The sequence below is a fragment of the Crocuta crocuta genome, unplaced genomic scaffold (genome assembly GCF_008692635.1).
Source record: "Crocuta crocuta isolate KB4526 unplaced genomic scaffold, BGI_CrCroc_1.0 scaffold41, whole genome shotgun sequence".
NCBI lineage: Eukaryota > Metazoa > Chordata > Mammalia > Carnivora > Hyaenidae > Crocuta > Crocuta crocuta.
In genome coordinates, this window is record NW_027529428.1 from 2,058,159 (window position 1) to 2,075,998 (window position 17,840).

General features: G+C 42.1%; 1 protein-coding gene across 11 annotated transcripts in view; it reads right to left on the reverse strand.

The window, feature by feature from the left end:
* Nucleotides 1-17,840, reverse strand: part of LOC144227666 (transducin-like enhancer protein 4) — a 142,931-nt gene that overhangs the window by 68,822 nt on the left and 56,269 nt on the right. For 6 of the 11 annotated variants that reach the window (XM_077759349.1, XM_077759342.1, XM_077759350.1 and 3 more), the window contains 2 exons: nt 6,029-6,233; nt 4,752-4,768 (listed from right to left, as the gene is read on the reverse strand). In XM_077759349.1, coding sequence (XP_077615475.1) covers nt 4,752-4,768; nt 6,029-6,233 — 222 coding nt within the window. Of the gene's footprint in view, nt 1-4,751; nt 4,769-6,028; nt 6,234-13,519; nt 13,554-17,840 lie in introns of those variants that run through there. The other 5 variants (XM_077759343.1, XM_077759345.1, XM_077759348.1 and 2 more) reach the window with 2 other exon arrangements.

Here is a 17,840-nt window from a genome sequence, read left to right on the forward strand (position 1 = left end):
CAAGTGGCTTCTTCCCCATTTCCCCCCCCACAAAACATGCCAAAGAGTTAAATATATAAAAGGTACACTCTTTTCAGACTGATACTCCTTTGAGACAGGAAACAAAACAGCATCAAATCACACAGGTCACACAAGATCCTGGAACAGAACCTTAACCATTAAGTCTTGTACAAAGTAAAGTGGCAAACAGAAGTAATCATTCTGTTAATTCAGGCTAAAATCCCACTTTCACCTGTAACACCCAACTAATGAGGTAAAAGTGCTTTCTTGGCCTGAATCATACACTTAAATGTTTATGTAAAAACAGTCTTAGTCTAATTCTCCATTGACAAACCTTTATAGCCAACAGAAAAGAATTGGAAACAAGAAGAAAAGCAACGTATGAGGTTTCAATCACCTACAAAGAATAAACACCCAAACATAGCAGAGGAAGAATACACAGGCATTGACTTAGATGCAACTAATGAGATCATTCTGAAAATCCTGAAACAAACAAAAGAACTCACGTAGGAGATGGGGGGAAATGCAGTACATGCACTCACAGAAAAGCATTTTGCTTGAAGAACCAACTGTATGTAAGTTTAGAAAAATGAAGTGCACCATCCATACTTATACTAGCAAAAATTACAACAACTGTAAGCGCCACATTGGAAATGTAAACACGGCATTTAAAGATGGTATGCCGTTTCTGGAGATTGACCTGGCAATGTACAAGTCACTAAAGAGGATCAGACTCTGGTGATGAACATAGCATTTGGGGGAAAACAATCCAATAAGAATAATAAAATAAAACCACCACCGCTTTGGAGGGAAAAAAATGTACTTGTGCTATAGTTTACCCAAAAAAATGGCAAATCCTTCACAGGTCTGACTTGAGAAGGTTGCTGCATTTGGGATACAAAATAGGACACATAATATACATGCAAAGGAACTATAAAGTAACAAAGTTTGCACAGTATCAGTTTGAGAGGGGCCGGAGTTTACCAACAGTTGGTGACAGTGAATTTTGCGGTTTTTCTATTTCTGTTCAAGCTGGTCTTGATTTGGGTATCTATTATTTGCTAGAAGGTAGGAGAGTTGTGTAGACACTCGGGGGGTAATAAGACTAACTTCTCAACCTCAACTTCCTACCAGGTTTTGGGTAAGTTGGCCTCACATCAGCCGCTCAGATAAAAATGGGAGAGTGACGTGAGGAGCCGTAATGACTTCTCTTCATCAATTGGGGCCACCAGCAACTGGGGCAGGTTCCAGCACTATATGGGAATGTCTGCTCTGTCCCCACTTTGGAGCCAACCAATTCTTATCCCTTTACCCTTAGGAGGCAAGGTTCCACCACACCAGAAAATGTTTCCTTGGTTTTGCTTATGACGTTTCAAGGCCTGAGAGCAATGGTACCATATGTGCCAGGAGATGGTGAGAAAGCCCCCAGTCAGGAGAGAAAAGGAGGGGCCTCATTTCGAGGGCCTCTTGGAGAGCTACATTTGGGCCTTCCAACCTACCACGAAGGACAAGAGTGGACCATGGTCCGTGTTTCTGGGACCTCATCTTGGGCATATGGAGTTACCAGACAGCCAAATGAAAAGCGGGTGCCTGGACCCTTGCATCGACAGCCCTAGAATACACGCCGTTCTGGTTTCTTGCCACCAAATAAGCCAATGCTTGGGCTTCTACAGGGCTTTCTCCTTTAGGTCCATATTTACCTTCTCCACCCTCGTTGAGAAACTTCAGATACAGATCTGTAAATAAAAGGCTTAGGAATGAACTTGGCTACTGGAGCTATAGAAAATGAGATCAATAAAGCCAATAGCATGGGTTTAGTGGCCACAGAATCTCCAAGGAGAGAAAGGAAAAGGAAGGAAAAGGCCCAACACTTTAGCAAGTGAATTTCTCTCGTGTTACCTAACACCTAAAAAGGTAAAGCACCTTAATTATCTGAATCTTTACAGTAAGTTTAAATTACATTTTATGAGCTGTTCTGAAATCTGCCCTGTTTAATCATCTGTAACGTCAAGAAAACATTTTAAAGTGTCTCTCACAATTAAACCCATCCACAACCTTGTATAAATCAAAATTTTGCTACCATATCAAAATGTTACACTGGGGCTGTGTAACATTGCCCACATCCTCATTACATGCAACACTAATTACTACCAGCAGATTCAGAATTTTCTGCACATTAGAGGCTTTTAGAGGAGCTATAAAAAATTTCAGGCACCATTAATTTAAATTTGTATTGAAATTTCCTTTTGACAGATGGCCAAAAATTACTTATTATTTAGAGTACCAGAGCTGCCTGTTTGCACATTAGAAGAGGAAAGGGAAAAATTAAAAGCAAGAAGGAAATTTATGTCACGTTCATTACCTGTTAAATGTTAAGGAGCATTATCCTGCATGAATAAATTATTTCATACAAGCCTGACTCCAGCTGCAGGCAACTGGCACGCTCCGACTGATAAAAACCATCTCGAGTCACACAGCAGACAATCATAAAAAGCCCCTCTTAACCAGCAGCCACTTAAGGGAGGGTGAGGACGATCAATGGAACAGGCAACTAACTGCTTCTCTGAGCATCACAGAACACATTTAGGAAAATTAGCAAACTTGTTTCACCTTGCAAAGCCACAGCACAGCCCCAAAGCTGACACAACTTCAAATCTGAGAGCGAACCAACAAGCAGCATCTATTTATAGCTACCATTCCATAATAAATCAGGGCAAATCATCCACTTCTATTTGCTTTTTGTTTTCCCCCTGGCTTCTGGCTATATAGACACTCACTCCCAGACTCTCCTGAATGATTATAGATGATTTCGAAATACACCCTACTCTGGCACAAGGGAATATAAAATGTAATTGACGCAAAAGTGTGCACTGGAATATAAATATTTTCATAGGCTTCTTGGGGGACGAGGGGAGGCAGGACAGGAGCTTTTGTTTAGTCCGCTGGCCTGCCCAAAGGTGTGTATTTATCATGAGAAGTCAGGGAGTATTTATATGCTTGGCCTCAGAATTGCCAGACAGGCTTTCCAAGGGCTGCTATCAGCTAATCCCGGTCGCTGCATTTACTCACTACTTCCTAAACCCGCATGTGTGGAACGCTTACTACACTTCAGATTAAAACTGCTCTTTTAAAATCTACGTATTGATATGCATAGTCTCCAACAAAACACACAACTATAAAAGCATAAGTAAATAATTCAGCGTGTGCAGTTTCTATTGTAAACGTTGACATTTCTATGGGTTGTACAGATGCCCTTTCTTGAAGGGTAAAACAGATGCACTTAATTTTTTTTTTTTTTAATTCATTTCTGAGAGACAGAGAGAGAGCGCATGAGCAAGCAGGGGAGGGTCAGAGAGGGAGACACAGAATCTGAAACAGGCTCCAGGCTCTGAGCTGGCTGTCAGCAGAGAGCCCGACGTGGGGCTCGAACCCACAAACTGTGAGATCATGACCCGAGCTGAAGTCGGATGCCTAGCCGACTGAGCCACCCAGGTGCCCCAATGCACTTAATTTTTATTTTCCATTAGGTAAGGGTTTTGGGAAAAAAGACAAGAAGTCAAGAGGCGTTCCAAGGGATAGCACAGGTGATTTGGGGGATGATTTTAGTCTTTGTCAACGTAGCTTCATTAAAAACTACGAGAGATGGAACTACAGATGATCCAAAACAATCAACTGTTGGAAAATAAAAGGAAAGGAACTGACAGCCTCTGTGCATTGGCCAAGGCTTGAGAACTATCCTTTCCTTCTATTCTTGACAAAATACAGTGCATATTATATATACAATTATGCATAAATCAGAGGCATATGTACACCGTGCCTGGCTCAAAAGTGATCGAGCAATTTTCATATTTTACTCCTGTCCTGCCACGGTGGTCTGTTTTTCTTGTTTGCTTCCTACAGAAGTTCTAGCATCCTGAGCACATCCCATTCTGGGGATAGCCAATCACATCCAAATCATTAGGCCCCAAACACTTTTTCCCTTTCCCTACAACTTGTCTATAAAGAGATACAGAGGCCAATAAGATGCAAAACCTACCAAGAATAACTTATGACACTGGAAAACAAGTCATTATTAAATAAATAAATTTCTGGCAAAGAAAAATGTTTTTTAATGGTGTCATTCCTTTTAGATCTAAACAAAAATTTTTTTAAGTTTATTTATTTATTTTGAGAGAGAGAGAAAAAGTCAGAGAGAGAGAGAGAATCGCAAGCAGACTCCACACTCAGTTGAAAACAGGGCTCGATCCCACAACCCTGGGATCACCGCCTGAGCCGAAATTGAGAATCGGACGCTTAACCGACTGAGCCACTTCAGGTGCCCCGATGAAAAATGCTATTAAACAAATGTTTTGTTAAGGAGTTTTATAGGATGGAATTGTTTTCTAAAATGAGACGAAGGTATATTTCTTATAAATTATTTACTTTTCATGATTATTTATCTTAACAGCCAAAGCCTACATGAAAAAAAGTATTCTTCCTCACACAGCAAAATGTAATAAAATGAGCAATGCAAGCCAAATCTTCCCGTGGGCCGATCTTGGTCTATAAACCAGACTGTGATAGAAAAATAAGACCAATATTTTCAAAACACCTCCATCACAAAACTGAAAGTAGTCAAAAAATGCAGCTGACCATTATTTGGTAAAGCCCACCAAATCATTCTGCAAATTCCAAAGAATCCATTACTAGATTTATTCAAATCATGTAGAGACCTTATAAGCCATTCCTCAAACTGTGGGTTTGAGTCCTACCTTGATGGAGTCTCTGTCTATAGGCAAAACAGCCGCAACACAGGTGGTGGGAAGAAGGGAAAAGAAAAGTACCAGTTAGTTTACATAAAACCATGCATTTATTAAACTTGATCTCTGAATAATAAATGGCACAGATGTCTACTTTGCGTTAATTATTAATGCTATCTGACCAGATCCACACACAAAGTGCCAATCTACCTTTGACACAATTTCAGAAACCAAAGCTGGATATTCAGATTATCTATACTCCTTCTTGACCTGTCCACTTATAAAGGTGTTTACAGCCATGCCTCGGGACTCTGCATCACAGCGTTAATGTGACCGGCTGACAAACAGGACTGTGTTTCCAACATCAGAGATGGGAAATTTATGTTTAGGTGATAAAAATCATTCAGCCAAGATTATAACTCATGGTAACGACACTGAAACAGGAGTAGATATGAAGTTTTAATTACAACCACACCCTTCTAACGAATGAACCGCCCTTGTGCTAACTAAATTCCCACAAAGTAACGCTGAGGGAAACGTCTTCATTTGCTTTTCGGCCACTGACTAATAGAAATGATTAGTAAGCACCATACAAACATACGGTCACGTCAAAGTATCTCATAGATTTTAATGGAGGGAAGAAACCAATGTAGAAGGAGCACAACTGTCCTTTAAGTCAATTATCTGCATAAACAATTGTGCTGTTCTTCTAGGAAAAGAGGAAGGAAGGAGTTCATTTCATGCTTCTAGCCAGTATGAGAGAGGTAGTTAAACCAACATTTCATTAATTTGGGCTGCACTTTCTCAAGTACTAAGACTACTAAAATTGTTTTCTCACCTGCACGATTTTTACCGCACCAGATCGGCTGATCTGATTTATAAATAATAAATGGCTCTGTCAAATTACCAAGTTGAGTCTTTATCAGCAAGTCTTTCCCCAAAACAAAATAGGTCAAAATGAGCTATTAATGCCACACACTATGTCAAACATGGAGCACTGTGGGATGTCATTACTGATTGAGACTGGGGGACCGTCAGTGGTGGCACAGGACAAAGGCAGGAACTAGGAAACGGGACCCCTTGCCTTCGGGGGCTGCATTAACTCCTGCTAACCGCTAGGGTATCATCTGGAAAGAGGCTGGCTGCTTCCAATCATTGATTTCCCTTTCAGCAGAAATCCTTTGTGGAGTCACTGGGAAAGTTGAATCCGGTGCCAGAATACACAATGGTATCTGGAACCTACCCTTACTAGCAGGTAGGTAACAACAGACTGACACAGAATCACTCACCTCTTTGGTGATCATTGTCATGGTGCTTCTTCTCATCTTTAATTGGAAGGTGGGACTGGCCTCCCAGGGCGCTGGAGAGGGCCAGAAGGCCAGCACTGCTCCCGATGGGTGGAATGGCGGGGGGCTGAAGCCCCGAGGGGTGTGGGGTCAGAGGCACCGGCAGACCATGTCCGTGTGACAAATGCTGGGCCTGGAGTTGTTGCTGCTGTGAGAAATGAGACAAAGATATTGAAATTGTTCCCTACATCCGCTCCCACCCCCTCCCCCCCGGAAAAACAAAAGGACTGCCAATAGACTGTGGAAAACCCAGCACCCATGAGGGAAAGATTCCTCTTTCGTATACCTATTTTTTAGAAGGGGAGGGAGGGAGATGTATAATGAAGAAATGCTCTTTTTTTGACTGGGGGGTTTTGCACTGCACTGTGAAGAACTTAATTTTTAAATAGTGAAATTAGCCAAGTAACTTTTAATAGCAGAGAGGCAGATTTCTTGAACAAAAATGTTCATATTTTGTTCTCCAAAACAGAAGGCCTTGCTATCATACATTTCTAATCAAAACATATACGTGACTAACTGTTAAAGCAGTTATGTTGAACAAAAAAAAAAGCTGAAAATTGAGAAAATTAGTGTTAAACAGTTCTCCCAGAACCGCTGCACAGCATGCAGCGAGAGTTAATTTGAAAGAGAAAACCTGAATTAACAACCCAGAAAAGGAAACTGGTTGCAGCCACCGTTTTAAGCCCTTTAAGTGTCCTCAGCGGTACTTGAGCAAATTACTAAAGAAAATCTAATGTAGCAAGGCCTGGGTCCTCCCGTAGGCTTGCTCAATAATGCTGAAATAATTGGGCACTCTGCGCACGTTTAGTGATGCTCGAATGGAAAGCTAGAGGCTTGCCCTTGTACTCTTCCCCGGCGGCCGCCTCTGTGTTGTGACAGGTTTATCTGAGGGGGACTGTGATGCACGCACCCGTAACTGTGCTGACAAGAGTTTAAGTCATTTTCACCAGCACGCTGGCAACACATGGAGTAAGCCCTCGAGAGGCTGGGGCTAGCGCTGGACCCCGGCAGGGGCCACATCCAGCTCGGGCACAGGAGCGGCTCTGGGCAGGCCCTGCTGCCTCCCAGGAGAGGGCAGGAGGAGGGGGAGGTGCCAGGAGGGAGGGCGTCAAGTGAAACATGTCCCTCAGAAGGAGCCCCCTTCCACCGGAGACCCTGCTCAACAGTGCTGGAGTGCTGGAGGAGAACCAGTGCTGCGAAATTCTCCGACTCGCTTCTGTAGCGATCGCATTTTAATTAATACCTCTAAACAGATACTTGTCGGGTCTATCCTATGACAGCCGAAGAGGCTTCTATAATCTTTCCAAGCAGGACTGCACAAAATAGCTTCTAAAACAATGTGTGGGGTGGTGTCTGCTGCTGCCCTTCACTGGCAAAAAGGATCCTGAAATGCTTTTTTTAAAATATGTATTTAGGAGCACCTGGGTAGTTCAGTTGGTTAAGAGGCCGACTTTGGCTCAGGTCATGATCTTGTAGTTCACAAGTTCAAGCCCCACATCGGGCTCTGTGCTGACAGCTCAGAGCCTGGAGCCTGCTTCAGATTCTGTGTCTCCCTCTCTCTCTCTGCCCCTTCCCTGCTCGTGTGTTCTCTCTCTCTCAAAGACGTAGATGTTTAAAAAATTAAGAAATACATATAAAAGAAAATACTTCAGTGAAAAAAGTGACTATTTTCTCCTTCCCAAATGACTCATTTCCTTCCTCTTCCCCTCTAACGTGTCTGCCTGTGTCTGACTATAAGAGTCAAAGTATAGCACTAGTTAGCTCTTTTATCAAACTGACCCGCAACTATTTTCTGGCTACATGCAGTTAAAATATAATCAATAAAGCACTGCCATTTTTAAAGCACGTTTACATACATAAAATGGAAAAACCGGAGCAGCAATCCAGACATTCCACCAACTCACACCCACCCTGTGATCTTGCAAACACTACCTGATGGAAGAGTTCAAAGTAACATGTTTTCATCTGAGTAGCCAAGATCATGTTCATAATTCTTTATATACTGTTACTTAGTTGTGACCAAAATGTACGAACCCAGGATCATACGTTCTGAATGTGCCGAAAACAAGGTCTATGATGAAAACAAGGCAAATATATGGCAAATTTATTTCAAAACCTCATTCCCCTGAAATAAACAGACAATGTTCCAACTCCCTTTCTGCTCTAAATCCCCAATACTTCGTGTGTGTGGCTCGGGCACATAGCTACTTTCTACCTCAGATCAGAGTTCAACTGGCGAGCATTTATTAAGAGGCTGCAGGGGCGCCTGGGTGGCTCAGTCGGCTAAGTGTCCGACTTCGAGTCAGGTCATGATCTCACCGCTTGTGGTTCGAGCCCTGCATCGGGCTCTGTGCTGACAGCTCAGAGCCTGGAGCCTGCTTTTGATTCTCTATGTCTCTCTCTCTCTCTGCCCCTCCTCCACTCACAGTCTATCTCTCTCTCAAAAATGAATAAATGTTTAAAAAAAATTAACAAAAAAAACCCCCTGCAAATGTGTCTCTCTTATCACCTTCCCTGGACTCTAAGCTCTGGGAGTCTACATCTGACACAAGTCCTGGCTCACTGCAGGCATCTGGACCCGGAATACCCGGGCAATTTCAAAGTATGTACGTCTTTTTCATTAGATGTTTTAAAAAAAAAAAAGCCTCGGTCAAAAACAAACCTTCAAAGATCCAAGGTGTTTCACTGTTATTTTCTTCTGGTAGGACAAAATATAGACACCATCATCTTCATTTTTCCATTCAGCCAGACACTGTTCAAAGGCAGAAAACTTTACCCCTAGAGCCTGGCGCACATGCCACTCACTATTCTACCTCAAAGCAGCTCTAATACCACTGGATCCTTGCTCCTCCCTGTCCATCTGTCCATCAGAGAGGAAGGAGGGGTCCTTTTCCCTTCCAAGGGTGACACCCTTCCCGCCCTCCTCAGGTCTTCCCTCCATTGCTGTCTATTATCCAGCTCCCTCCCCGCCCTCCGGCTGTTCTCTCAGGATTTTGTCCTGCTAGCAAGCTGGGTGCCAGCATCCCGAGCATTCAGTGTAAGATGAATTGCCCGGTGAACATGCAGAAAGAACTTGAGGTAGCACTTTTTCAGGAGGGAAAAAAAAAACACTAGATTTTAATCACTTTTTGTGTCCTCCACTGCCCCTAACACAGTGCCCTGCACATAATTGGCACTTGATAAATGTTTGTTAAATTTAATTAAAATAACCTTCTTTTGCCCTCTTAAGCTGCTGGCCTGCCTCTGTGTGTGTGTGTGTGTGTGTGTGTGTGTGTGTGCGCGTGCGCGCGTGCGCATGTATCCTCGGCTTTGCACAGCCAAACTTCTCTAAAAACTAGCGTATATTTGCTCTCTCCACTTCTGAGCAACCCCCTCCTACACACACACACACACACACACACACACCCTCTTCCTCTTTAACCCCCTATAATTTGGATTCCAGACCCACCCTTCTCATAAAACTCACCGCCCAGACAGCAATTATTTCAAAATTTTACAATTTTCTCTCTGACATACATGCAGCCACAGACCGCACACCCTCCTTGCTGAAGCCTTCCTCTACCTGCTTCAGGAATCCTCCAATGATTCCCAAGGCCTCTCCTTCCTGCTCTCAATACTCTGCCATTAGATTTCCTTCTTGGCTTTTCCTATTCCTTCTCACTAAACAGGAACAGTCCGCAAGCATCTGCTCCTTTCCCATGCTCTGTTAGCCCTGCTCTAACTTCCTGCCAGACAACTCTACTTGGCAGTCCAATATTCCCCAAAAATGAAAATGTTGAACACAAACCCCCTAGGTAACTTCTGCTGGCTCAAGTTCATCGGCCACCATCAATGTGTTTTTCTTCTGCGCTCCTATATCCATTATCACCAAATCCTATCAATTCTCAAATAATTCCTCGTATTTCTAACACCATCATACCTGTCAGACCCTTATACTCTGATTACAGCAAGCCTCCATTAGCTCACTTGAATTCCAGTGAATTCTTCCTGCAACACCACTGGCATGTTCTTCCCCTCCATTCATGTCATCTCTCATCTCTGAAAACAACCTCTCCCTCATCTCACCAAGTTGCAGTCACCCATCCAGCTCACCTCCTGTTCTCCCTGTCCTGCAAAGGCCTCTCAAACATCCCCTGTATCCTTCACTGGATGGGCTGCCTTGAAAAGGCACTGATATTCATCATTTTATGGCTAAGACGATGTCGGGCTTGCCAGGGAGACTGAGAAGTTCTGCAGAGAAGAACACCTAACTCACCCCAATTAGTCATACGACCATACACTTAAAGCCTTTGATACATTAAATTTCCCCTAAATAGGAAAAGACTTCCTATATGCCCTTTACCTGGCTTCCACTAAAGTTAGTAACTTACATAACCACAGAAATGATCAAAACTAAAAACGTAACATTGTACCGCATTACAATTACTCAAACTACAGACTTGATTCAGATTGCTCTAGTTTTTCCACTAAATGCCATTGTTCTGTTCTAGGATGCCACATTGCACTGAGAAGTTGTAACTTTTCACATGTTATTATACCAAATTACAAAGCCCTTTCAGAGATCTTAAGAATGGCAACATTCAAATTACAGTCACGTTGTTGAATAGACTATGCCTTGAGCTTAGGAGAGAAAAAAAAGAATGAGAAAGGGCTACCATGAACCCATTACACAAGTCATCCACTATCCATACAAAACATCAAACAAAAAAGCACACTCAGTAGGGCACCCTGTAGAAAGGAGTGATTTTTAGCAAGTGTTTAAAATGCAGAATTATAAGATAAAAAGGAGATTAAATAAGTCACCCAAAGATATATGACAAAAATGTAAGACATATACATAAATAATATAGTACATCTTAAAATCCTCACATCAAGGAAACAGACCACTTTCTGTATTAAGCAGTCATTTTGGAAGCTTCTTTATGAGTTCACACTTAGAAACCACCCTACTGGTGGAGCGGCAGTGCACACTGGCATTAGTCAATAAAACAAACACACAAGACACCATCTTCTTTAAATAAAAGCACTGAGTCACCAACAAATCAACTGAACCCCACCCTTTTCCTCGATTAAAAATAAAATGGCTTCAATCTGTCAAATTTCAAATAACATTCAAGAATTCAATACAAAAAAGACTCTCTGTCAAGTCTTCTCATCAATAGGAGAAAACCCAAAGATTCCCAGGAAGAGGACCCAGGTTTCCCTGCATACTGTTCCAGAAGCTAAGAGACACATAACCTAATGGCCTGCCCTATAACAGGAAGAAAGCCGCCAACGGGGAATCAATCTACGGTGTCCTGTGTCCTCTGTCCTCTGATCGCTGCCCCATCCGTGTTAATTACAGAGCAATTCACCTGCAAGGTTTACTACTTTATCCTAACAGTCATGCTAAGAAAAGCAAAACTTCCTGCTTTTTTAAACACAGAATGAAAGGAAATGTTTTAAGAGTACATAGTTCAACAATGACTTGACTTGTCGCTAAAATAATTTAAGATAAATCACCATTCTAATTACAAACAAGTTGAAAAAATGATTTTCTTAGATAAAAAACAGTCAAAAATCAAAGAGAAGGGCATAGACTATAGTACCAATTAAATATTAAAATAAAATACACTCTGTGTAACCATAAGTGAGAAAAACATACTGAGAAAGACATATCTTGGAAAAATTCCTCGCACTGAGCTCCCTAGACTGTTACTATCTTTCAGTTGCTTATTTAAGGGGGGGGGGGGGAATCCCAAAACACTCTCTTATCTCAAACCACAATACAAAATAAAAATCCTTTTTTCGGTTCCCTTGATGGGCCATTGGAGAGAATAAACATTAAAATGGAGTGAACTTTAAACTTAGACAAGTAAGCATTCCATTAAGATAATTAATTTAATTTTGAAAAACAGCCAGTAATTACTTCTGAAAATATACAGCAATGAGGGGGTAGACATAGCCTCAATTCCGTTAATAGCTTTTTACTGGAGTTTCTGTAACAAAGAATTATTTCCCTGCAGTTTCAAGTATGGAATGAAGGATAGAAAGGGACCCACGAGCGAATCAAGTTCACAGGAAACGTCTTTTGAAATGTTGTCCTGCAAAAAAAAGGGGGTTATTTTTAATCAAATGTCTCCAGCTATTGAGCACCAGCACTGACAGGCCAGTGACCAAGCAGGAGCAGGTAAATGCAGAGCCTCAGTAGAACACAGACCCCTAGCAATCCCGGACAACTCTGACCGGAGACCTTTAAGGGTTTTCTTAGTCACCACCTCTCATCTCTACTATGCTATGGACCACAGAAAAATCTTTAAAAAAAAAAAAAAAGAAAGAAAGACAAGGAAAGAAAGAAAGAAAGAAAGAAAGAGAGAGAGAGAGAGAGAGAAAGAAAGAAAGAAAGAAAGAAAGAAAGAAAGAAAGAAAGAAAGAAAGAAAGAAAGAAAGAAAGAAAAAAGCATCTTTCTTAGAAGCAATGACACCCGAGTAGCAAAGAGCACACTTAGTGCCATACCTTCATTTCTTTAAAAAAAAAAAAAGCGAATGGCGAGCCCACTATGGAGAGGACTAAGAAAGCGATCTAAATTAACGGGGAGTAACAACTGGGACAATGAACCAACTAGGAGGTTTTGTTTGGCTGGCAAAACTTGAGGTACATTAAGCATTATAAAGATTAAGAAGTGTAATAGATTATAATACATTTTAAGAAAGTTTCCAGGCGTGGGGACCACGGCACCCAAAGAAAACAGGTGGGGCTGGGGGCATTCTGGGGCCAGGGACTAGGGAATGGCTCCTAAATTCACAACATCCTTCCTCTAGCTGGCCGAGGTGTGTGCACGGAGCACATGGGCCTTGAGCCAACCAGGAGACACTGGGCTGAGAGAAGTAATGGGGGACCCTGTGACCTTAAGAGAAGCCTGGAAAGAGAAGGCAGCAGACTCTGAAATGGAGCAGGGAGTCCAGGGCAGGGGAGGGGTTCCAGGGGAGGGGCCCAGGACTGGGCTGGTGTCCTCACTCTCTGAACTGTGAAGCAGCCCTTCTGTGAGGACACTGCCTGTGGGGCTGGGCTGAGTCCGCGAAAGGAGATCTGGAATGACATTCGGCGATGCGCCACAACGAGGAGGCTTCAGAGCCACCCATGGAAGCAAGAGCCAGCCACTTAACGTGTCCGGGCCTTAGTTTCTTCACGTAAAAAAGTGGGAGCAGTTTTAAAATCTATCCCCCAAGGGTGCTGGGACAATTCCATGAGGTCATGCACATAAAACCTTTAGCACAGTGCTTGGCAAATAATAAACACTCAATAAATGGTGACTGCTACTGCTGGAAAAAGGTCTCCAGAAGTCCACATTCACACGCACACAGAAACACACACAGACACAGACACACAGTGGGGTGAAAGGGATTCTTCTTTACAAAATATTAATTTACAAGGAGAAAGAATTTAAAATTTACCATTTTACCATTCCACTGTATCGATGGCATCAACAGAGGCTAAAACGAAAGAATAAAAAGCTGTTGGGGGCCAAGTGATTCAAGGGTCAAGCATCAGCCACAGATCACTGAGCTTCCCCAATAAAATGATACAACTGTAAGTACACAACAGCCCCTAGGTAGTATTTTTACTAAAAATGCTTTACCTGAATCTAAACATGAGGAAACAATCAGACTAATCCAGATTATGAGACATGCCACAAAACTGGTCTAGAATCTTCCAAAATGCCATGGTCACAAAGTAAATGATTTGGGGACTGTTGTCCCCTAGAGAAGATGACAGAGGCCTAGTAACAAAGACATCTGTGAGTGCTGAGTCATAGACTGGAGGAAATCTCCTAGGCAGAAAATGTGCTACCACAAACAGTCCATTTTGTGGACTCAGAATAAGGAATACAAACGACACATGAGATATACAGATGTGCTAATGGTATCATCCTTCTACAGGAAAACACCCTCGTTCACAGAAGGTGCCTGCTGACATATCACCAGGTAAACCGTCCTGGTGCCGTTTGGCACACGCACTAAAGGCAAAACGGTCACTGCCAAGTGTACGTGGTGAGTACACAGTGTTGCTTTCACTATTCTTTCCACTTCCGTGTAGTTGCTGGGGTGGGAAAGAATGATGTGCCCTTCTGGCCAAAAGATGGGCCATTCTTGCTCTCAACAAGTATTTGTAGCAAAAGCTTATAAGTGAATATATGGAAAGAAGCAAGAATAAAAAGAACAAAGAAAAGAACTTTTCAACCCAAAGTTTGTCCATAACTCACTCCAACGATGTAAAAACCAACGAGATTTACTGCAGGGGAAAGACCTGTACAGAGAGCAACCCAAGAAAGGTTATCGCTGTGGGGAGGATGTTCCTCATAGTCCCTGGGCTGGTCTTTAAGGGGAAGATATGTAACAAGATGTGTCATCTGGTGACTCCCGTGCTGAGGACTCTATTGGCTTACCCTGCACTTTCACTCACAGAATGGCAAGAAAAGGAGGGGGAGAATCTCCCAAATCTGACTTATTATGTTAACTTTCCCATACAAGATCCTGTCAAGAATTTTTTCTGAATTGGTCCATAGTTGACCAGGAAAAGTAACTCTAAGCAAATTAATAAGGGAAATATAATTTCCTGGAGACTTGTTTAAGCTTTTGAAATAATTTTTTTTAAGAGATTTTTAACATACTATCTCACTGAAACGGATGCTTCTATTTTGTATTTTAGTCATTAAAGTCACCAAGGTAGGGGACCTTGCTCAGACAAGTTTTCTTTAGTTATTTCAGCATACTTTTAAGAAGTCAAGCTGCGTTTAAAAAGCAATACGCTTTAGGTTCTTCAAGTAATCATGCAACTGACCTTCCAAAGTAGAATGAATCTCTACTTTTGAAACAGAAATGTGCTGCTCTCTAAGATCTTGACCAAAGCTCATGTGTGCTATTTACATGTGCACACACGTGTATGTGCAGGGAGTATACATGTAAACAAAATTTTAACAAATGATATCAAATAGTATGTATAGCTCACCATAACATTTTCTATTCTCTTCTACTTCCTAATAGAAAATGTTGACCGTAGCTCACTGAATTGACTTCACTACACACTCACAAGTCTGACTCACAATTCGAAAATCACTGGACCAGGCTGTGGTATATGTGATGTTGTGATTATAATAAGAATGATATATTTGGTCTCTGTCCACTATTTCCGGCACAGAGAATCCTTGAGAGATTTCCTAAGCAAGGAGAGCAGCAAAGGCGCCTTTTGTTATGTTAATGAGGTAACTTCTGGAAACCACCTAAGGATGGATGGGGTGGTTGCTAGGAGAACCAACCATGCGATCAGGTCTGAACTTTCAGCCTCACTCTCACAGGCGGCCAATGATCTAATCAATCATGACAAAGCTTCTGTAAAAAGTCAAAAGGATGGGGTTGGAAAAGCTCCCCAGCTGATGAACACATGGAGAGTTGGAAAGAATGTGCACTAGGAGGGCACGGAACCTCCACACCCTTTCCCTGTACTTTGTCTTACGCATCTCTTCTATCTTCCTGTTGCTGAGTTCTGTCCTTTATAACGCACAGGTGATCTAGTTAGGTAAAACGTTTCTGTGAGTTCCGTGAGCTGCTGTAGCAAAGTAATGGAACTCAAGAAGGGAACTCTCGGAAACACAGGTGACAACCTGGATAGGGGGTGGGGGAGGAAGATGTCCTGCAGGGCTGGGGCTGGAGGCCATCTCCAGGTAGACAGTGTCAGGAGGGAGTTGAATTGTTAGAGAATCGCTTGTAATGGGGTATAGAATTTTACAAGCCAACACCCACACACGAGGCTCAAGGTAAGTGTCAGTAGACTTCAGTGACCAAGGAAGAAAATGAAGTCTGGTCGGGGAGCCCAGAGAGCAAGGGAGAAGTAGAATAGAGCGTAAATATGGGAATCAGACCATAGACAGAAAGGACTTCAGACTTTCACGTAAAAATAAGATGAACTTGAGGCTATAAGTTTTTTTTTTCATTTTGTTTTGTCTTCCAAACTGAACTTTTAGTTTGTCCTTAATGAGTATAAACTGGCTTGTAATCATTTGGTGGCTGCATGTGCTGCCTGTATCTTCTGTTTCTAGGGCCTATCTTTCCATTTTAAGACACCTTTTAATAAACAGATGTTTTTAATTTTAACTGGGTAATATTATCAACCTTTTTTTCTTCTGGTTTGAGCTTTCTGTGACCCATTAAGAAACACTTTTCTACCCCAAGATAAAGATTCTTCTTGTCTTGTTTTTTTTCCTGAAAGTTTTAAGGTTCTGCCTTTAATATGCTTTTTGGATTGACACTGCAAATGATAAGTGGATCCAAGTTCATTTCTTCCACAAGGAGAACCACTACCCCCTCAGGAATACTTGCTAGCGGCCATGTTTCCCCCCCACGGATCTGTGTGGCCCTCTGACCTACATAACTGGATCTATCTCTGAGTACTTTATTCCATTGCTCTAAACAGACTAATCGATACTGTGAGCTAGAGTATTAAATAATTTGAAAATGTCAGAAGTGCAGAAGGCTTCTGTGAGACTGTGAGAGTGGCCACAATGAAAGGAGAGAAACTAGCTGGGAGGGAATATGGGTGTTCAGGTAAAAAAACAATGAGCGTGGTGGCAGTGTAAGTTCTCCTCTTCTATAAGAGTAAAAGTTAAGACAATGTGAGTGAGGCAGCACTGAAAAGATGTGGTTATGGAAGTAGAAGGACACAAGAATAACTGAAGGAATCCAGGGTACCTCGCTAACGCCAGACCCCCAGTAACTGGGTATGCAATTCTACTCTTCACTCAGACAGGACAGAAGTGACAAGGAACAGGCCCATAAATACATTTTTGCAATGTATTCTTTTCAATTACCTCATTTTCAGAGCAGATTTAGGTTCACAGAAGTTATAACTTCTGAAGATTAGGAGAGTTTTTATGTGTAACGAAGATATAAAAACATAAAAAGTCATTCAAAATCCTACAAGCCAAATTATGACTAATGTAATCATGAATCCATCCAGTATTTCTGTGAATGCACATATAAGCATTTTAAAACACAAATAACACTGTGCTATCTGAAAAATTTAAAGTTCTTCTTTTCCTATTTAGTGTGTATCAAAGAACTTTTTCCCATATCCCCACTTAATGTTTTGACTGCATCATTTGTAATGGCCGCATGGTACATGTCGTTGCATAGCTTCAGGAAAGAGTTCACTTTAGTGATCCTCGTTTGTTTGGTTAAAGTTTTAGCGGTTTCCAGTTTTGATTGTATACACAGAGTCACCATGGTATTACAATCTATCAGTTAAGACAGTTCCTCTATAAGTTATGGAATACCCAAATCAAAGCGGTCTGAGTAACACAGGTTTTTATTTCTCACTTAGCAAGCCCAAGGCTAGTTGGGTGACCTGGCAATATCAAGGTTCTGAGTCAACACGTCTCTGATTCTCACGGCCTCTCTCGTATCCCATTTCCACACCAAGATGACGGCCAAAGCCCCAGGATGCTCTCATCCTCACACAACCATGTTCAAACGCAGAAAGAGGACAGTTTTCCCTTCCTGGGTCTTTCTATTAAGGAGAAAAGAGATCTCCCTACATCCCACGGCTGGACTTGGACAGGGTCACTGGCCCACAGCTGGACAGAGCACCTGGACGGTGCAGCCTCCACAGCAGCAGGTAGGCTGAACCTTAAAGAAACAGCCAACAAAACCTGCCTTCACATCTCTCCTTCCCTCACAGGCCAGTCTGCAGCTATTAGCTGAAAGAGACCCCAAACCAGGT